Below are 5,854 nucleotides of genomic sequence, written 5' to 3'. Positions count from 1 at the left end.
ATCCGAACCGTTGAAATTCGCCTACCTTATGAGTGATGCGTTTATGTGTAAAATTTTAAACATTCGAATTAATTTAGTATAAAGTTAAGCGGTCAAAATTAGAGTGCTAATAAATTAATTTTAATGCATTTATTTTTTGAAACTTTTTTGACCACTTGACTTTATGCAAAATTAATTTGAAAATTAAATTTTTTTCAATGTAGGCACATCATTCGTAAGGTAGGCTGGTTTTAACGGTTCAGATTTATCATTTGAGACTGATTCGATGAGTTTTGGACTTGAGTTCACCAAGAGACTTGATGAACTTAAGAACACCCTAGTTCTACTCTAATTTGGGTACATATAGTAAAATAAATAACAACAACAGTAGCAGCAATAATAATAATAGTAGTAGTACTGATGGTAATTAATAAATTGGCGTTTTGCATAGTAATGCGCCTAGAAATCCCTATTTAATAAATGCAATAAATAATAATAGTACCAATGGTAATTAATAATAGTATCCGTGTGCATCCTAATAAATGCATGCACTTTGAAATCCCTATTTAATTTGATAGATGGAAATTAAATTGGAAATATTAATTAATTACTTAGTTACCTAATCCTATATGACCTCTATTCCAGAACTAGCTATGGTCAGCCTATCAGGCAGGTCCTATGCATGGTCAAGTCAAACTGAAAACGTGTAACAATGGATGAACAACTTAAAATTCTCCACATCATCATTTTGCATATAAATAGTGTTTGTTGCATGGAGAACATATGTACAACTTAGAAAGAAAACAAAACAATATTTATTACTTGCACAAACACAATGGGGCTTTCTTTGGTTCGGCTTGTAGCTTTTCTAATTCTGTGTGGTTTCATTGCTAGCCCTGCTTTTGCTGAGACCCTTTATCGTACCTTTGTTGTAAGTTCTTCTTGTTAAATTATCCCATTTTAATTCTTAATTTGTTTTCAGTTACAGATTCAAATATCATATGTTTGAAGTACTGTTGGTGTTAGATTATTTCAGTACTGCTTTTGTGTTGTATAAATTCATGCACTTAAGCGCCATATAATTAACTAATAGACAAAAGGTGTAACTAAGAAGATGAATTCTCCATATCAAGTTCCACCTAATACTGATACTGACAGTTTGTAAGCTACAATGTGTTTGTTTAACCTTCAAAAGAGAACCTAGCTACATATTTATTTGCTATTACACATAATTAATCAATTAATTAATTCTGTTGCATGCATATAAACAGATACAAGAAGCACCATACACTCGGCTCTGCAACAACACAAAGAACATCCTGACTGTTAACGGGTCATACCCGGGCCCCACCCTCTATGCTCACAAAGGCGACACCATCATCGTTAATGTCATCAACAATGGAAACAAGAACATCACGCTCCACTGGTAAATTGATGCACTCTCCATTTTCATTCATATATTTCTTTAAATATCTATTAGAGATTAATTACCAAATATTATATTATATAACACATAACAATATGACATATTAGGCATGGGATCGACCAGCCGAGGGACCCATGGTCAGATGGGCCAGAGTACATTACTCAGTGCCCAATTCAAGTTGGAGCCAACTACACGCAGCGGGTGACAATCACAGAGGAAGAAGGCACGGTGTGGTGGCACGCACATAGTGATTTTGACCGTACCACAGTTCATGGTGCGATTGTCATCTATCCGAAGCTCAACACCACCTACCCCTTCGCTAAGCCAGATGGAGAATTCATTCTAATTCTAGGAGAGTGGTGGAATGAGGACATAACTCAAGTGTATGAAGATGCAGCTCAGAAAGGAGGTGATCCTCCACGGTCTGATGCTAACACCATCAATGGCCAACCTGGTTCCATGGCACCATGCTCAGCGAATGGTAACTAATTAATTGAAACACCCTCTACTAAATATTGTACAACACAAAAATAAAAAAAAATTAAAAATTAAAAAAGTTTCTACAAACAGAATTGTAAAGTACAGGTTCAAATTTTTACTTAATTTTGTTGCTAATGATATTTTTAAACTTAATACATAAATATACTGCTATATAGATCTATATAGTAGTACTTACAGTCAATAATTGTGATTTTTGAAGTAATTGTAGTATGTACAAAAAAAACAAAAAAAAAACAGAGAGGATCATCACTTATGAATTATGATTTAACAGGCAATAATTGTGTGTTCTTAATGTGAATACCAATGTTTCCAAGGGAAAAGTGTTTTAACTTTTTTTGGTATTGCTTTTTTTTTTTTCCTCTCTAGACACATTCAAGGTGCAAGTGGAACAAGGCAAAAGGTACCTCCTTCGTGTAATAAACTCAGCCATGAGCAACGAGTTCTTCTTCGGTGTTGCCGGCCACAATGTGACTGTTGTCGGAAGTGATGCGAGCTATACCAAACCCTATGTCAATGAATATATCATGATCACTCCCGGTCAAACATATGACCTCCTCATAGAAGCCAACCAATTCCCCAACTCCTCGGCAGCTTCTCAGTACTACATTTATGCCACACCATTTTTCGATGGAACTACGAGCCTCAGTCGAGATGCCAACGCAACAATGGCTATCCTAGAATATAAAACTAACGATACCATGCCATTGGTCGATCTTATTCCCCCCTCCTTGCCAGATTTCTTTAATTCCACTGCTGCGGCTGCATTCACTGCCGGTCTACGCTCCTTAGCGAGCTCAGATCACCCGGTTAATGTACCACAAACAATTGATGAACACATGTTCATCACAGTATCAGTGAATGTAGTAGAATGCCCCAATAATGAGACATGTGGTGGTCCAGTAACCGGTACCAGGTTTGGTGCCAGTCTAAACAACGCTAGTTTCCAAAACCCAGTTGCCTTAGTGGACATTCTAGATGCGTACTACAGCTCCAATATTACCGGTGTGTACACGCCAGACTTCCCTGACCAACCACCAGTGTTCTTTAACTTCACTGAAGATTTTCCATATCCATTCAATGGAACTTTTACATCTAAATCGACAAAAGTGAAGGTGCTAGAGTATAACACAACAGTGGAGATTGTGTTCCAAGGGACAAACATGCTTACAGGAGAGAACCACCCAATACATTTGCATGGCCAAAGCTTCTATGTTGTTGGAAGTGGGTTTGGCATCTATGATAATACTACAGACCCTCTGAGTTACAACTTGGTCGATCCTCCGTTTAAAAACACTGTCAGCGTGCCGAAAAATGGGTGGGCCGCTATCCGGTTCAGGGCAGCTAATCCGGGTAAGTTCATATATACATTACTTTTTAAATCTTTATTATTTCTTACCTTGTTTCCAATATTACTTAGCTCTATATATACTGCTAACTGTTAATTAGATAATTATACTACTGATTAACCAAACCTTTGTACTTCAGTACTCGTTTAATCTCACAAATAGTTTAAACCTTACATGTTCTTCATTTGGAGTTCATCTAAAATTAATGTTTGTTTTAATAAATTTGATGTATCTGATGAATTGCATAATATATATATGTAGGTGTTTGGTTCATGCACTGCCACTATGATCGCCACACGCTTTGGGGCATGGACACGGTGTTTATAACAAAGAATGGCAACGGTACAAATGCCCAAATGATGGCTCCTCCTTCCAACAGGCCCCCATGCTAATATAATAATAATAATAATTAATAAAGTAATTAATCACCTTAGCTAGCTAGGAAAGTCTTAATTAGGATGGTTGATTGGTTAATTAATTTATTTGTTTCATTAATATATATGAGTGAATAAACAACACCGATACCCGCAATGGTAAATAGCACATGGTATCTGTGGCTTTTGGTTCCTTTAATTTGTGTTAATTTTTTTTATTATTATTTGGTGTAATTAAGACGATAATTTTCTTTTCAAATATACAAAAGAATCATTTATGTTATTGTACATTTTCAAGCTTCATGCTATATATTATGCAAGAGATAGATTATTCATTCAAGTTATGTATGTCTCAAAGTTCACATATATTCATAAATGAATATAATAAATTCGACAAACTTGTAATCAACGGGTCATATATATTTCCCATTATGCAAAACTCCCCTGATTATGATCAAGCAGAAAAACAGAGAATTCATATATACACAGCTAGCGCACAAATTATTATTGTATTATATGTATAGACGCATATATATATTCATATATACATAGCGCAGACTTAGACAACGCAAATATATATATACAACCACGCCACACATAGATCACCATGCTATATATACATATCAAGCATCACCATTTAACACATACACAAACCAAACCACAAAAGCATGCGATACACACAAAAGATCAAAGCTGAGCTGAACGATACGACGATAACAACCATGTTCTGGTATAAATGGTATTATACCAGAGCATTAATTTCAAGATATATCAATGGATCTGACATTATGGGGCTTGTCGGTCTCCTTCTTTGGCACTTGGATAGTGAGCCCCCCATTCAGTGCGCGTCACAACAACAAGGTAGGGACTTTTCGCGAGCGAAAAAAATGCATTTATGACGGTACTTCATCGCAAAAAGTACCGTCACGAATAGAAAAAAACACGTTTATGATGGTACTCTGTCACGTGATGTTACGTACATGAAAGTTGGGCACGTGGGAGAGGACAAGCGCTCAGCGTGAATGCGTATCCTCTGCATTAACTCAAAAGAGAATCTTTTGAGTTAATGAATCTCAACCGTTTTATTTTAAAAGGAGCCAATCCGGCTCTTGCTTATAACATAGGAGGTCTTTCAATATTAGTGCGCATCTAATCTGCACGAATCATAAAACAGATCGGATGATTGAGATTCATTAACTCAAAAGATTCCCTTGGGAGTTAATGCAGAGGATACAAATTCCGCTCAACGTTCAGATTTCAGACGACAAACCAAAATAAAATAAAAGATAACTTAACAAATGAGAACTTGAGAAGAAATAGAAATAAATAAAAGTATTATAAGAAAGTGTAAGCACCCATATTTGGTTAAAACTTGTCGACCATGATCAACTAATGATGCTATTGACATAGAAAAGTCATAACCATGCATAGTAACGCGTTACAAAAAATTTAATTTTTTAATTTGTCATATCTAGAATAAGAAAGCTTTGCATAGGTACCACAAAATATTAATTTACAATTAAGTGAATGAAGCCTATTGCAGCCTATCTTGACCATCACATGGAGTGAATGAAGAGAGGTTGTTTATGTCGGATGTGACATGATGTGTTGCTCCCGAGTCGAGGAACCATCCTTCATTTGAAGATGAGGCAGTGGTATTGATGAGAGATTGAAATTGTGGAGAAAGAGAGACATAGGCATCATTGTCAAACCTATACCAGCAGTCAAGGGCCTCATGTCCCTTTTTCTTGCAAATTTGGTACTAAGGCCGTTCAGCTTGAGAAAAATCAGCCCCCTATCCTTGGCCCAAAATGGAAGTAACCCCACAGCCCTGTCCTTGGCCCAAAATGGAAGCACCAAGCCCATGAGAGAGAGGAGATGGATTCTGAGAGAGCAGCAAATACTCATGGGACGAGAAAGGAGTGAAGTTCAATCAAAGCGTTTGAAACCGTTTAAAACATTCAATTAAACGTCTCATTGTTTTGGGCTGGATAATTCAGTAAAAATGCTAATTTTAAATATTATAAAAAAATTAGGTCATTATCTGTAATTTTTTTTTTTTAAGGTTGATAAAAATTTCGGCAAAAATACTGCCTCCCCTGCCGACAAGTTTCCTTGCTTTTTTTCCAAAAGTGAGTTCGCACTAGTTAATTTATATATATTAGTAAAGAAAATACTTTTGAATTAGCTTTTCCTCATTAAAATTATAGTTGGATTTTAATTTGTTA

At 35.9% G+C, this 5,854-nt stretch overlaps 1 protein-coding gene across 1 annotated transcript; it reads left to right on the top strand.

The window, feature by feature from the left end:
- The first annotated feature begins 780 nt into the window (after positions 1–780).
- LOC144563497 (putative laccase-9) lies at positions 781–3,966 on the top strand. Its single transcript, XM_078312983.1, has 5 exons — positions 781–910; positions 1,251–1,405; positions 1,513–1,886; positions 2,273–3,256; positions 3,514–3,966. Exons 1-5 carry the CDS (start codon positions 815–817, stop codon positions 3,642–3,644), a joined length of 1,740 nt encoding a protein of 579 aa, XP_078169109.1. The 5' UTR covers positions 781–814; the 3' UTR covers positions 3,645–3,966.
- Positions 3,967–5,854: the final 1,888 nt, after the last annotated feature.

The sequence above is a fragment of the Carex rostrata genome, chromosome 12, assembly GCF_964058835.1.
Source record: "Carex rostrata chromosome 12, lpCarRost1.2, whole genome shotgun sequence".
In the NCBI taxonomy this organism is placed as follows: domain Eukaryota; kingdom Viridiplantae; phylum Streptophyta; class Magnoliopsida; order Poales; family Cyperaceae; genus Carex; species Carex rostrata.
The sequence above is the reverse complement of the archived record's forward strand: the minus strand, read 5'-3'. Positions and strand labels throughout refer to the sequence as shown.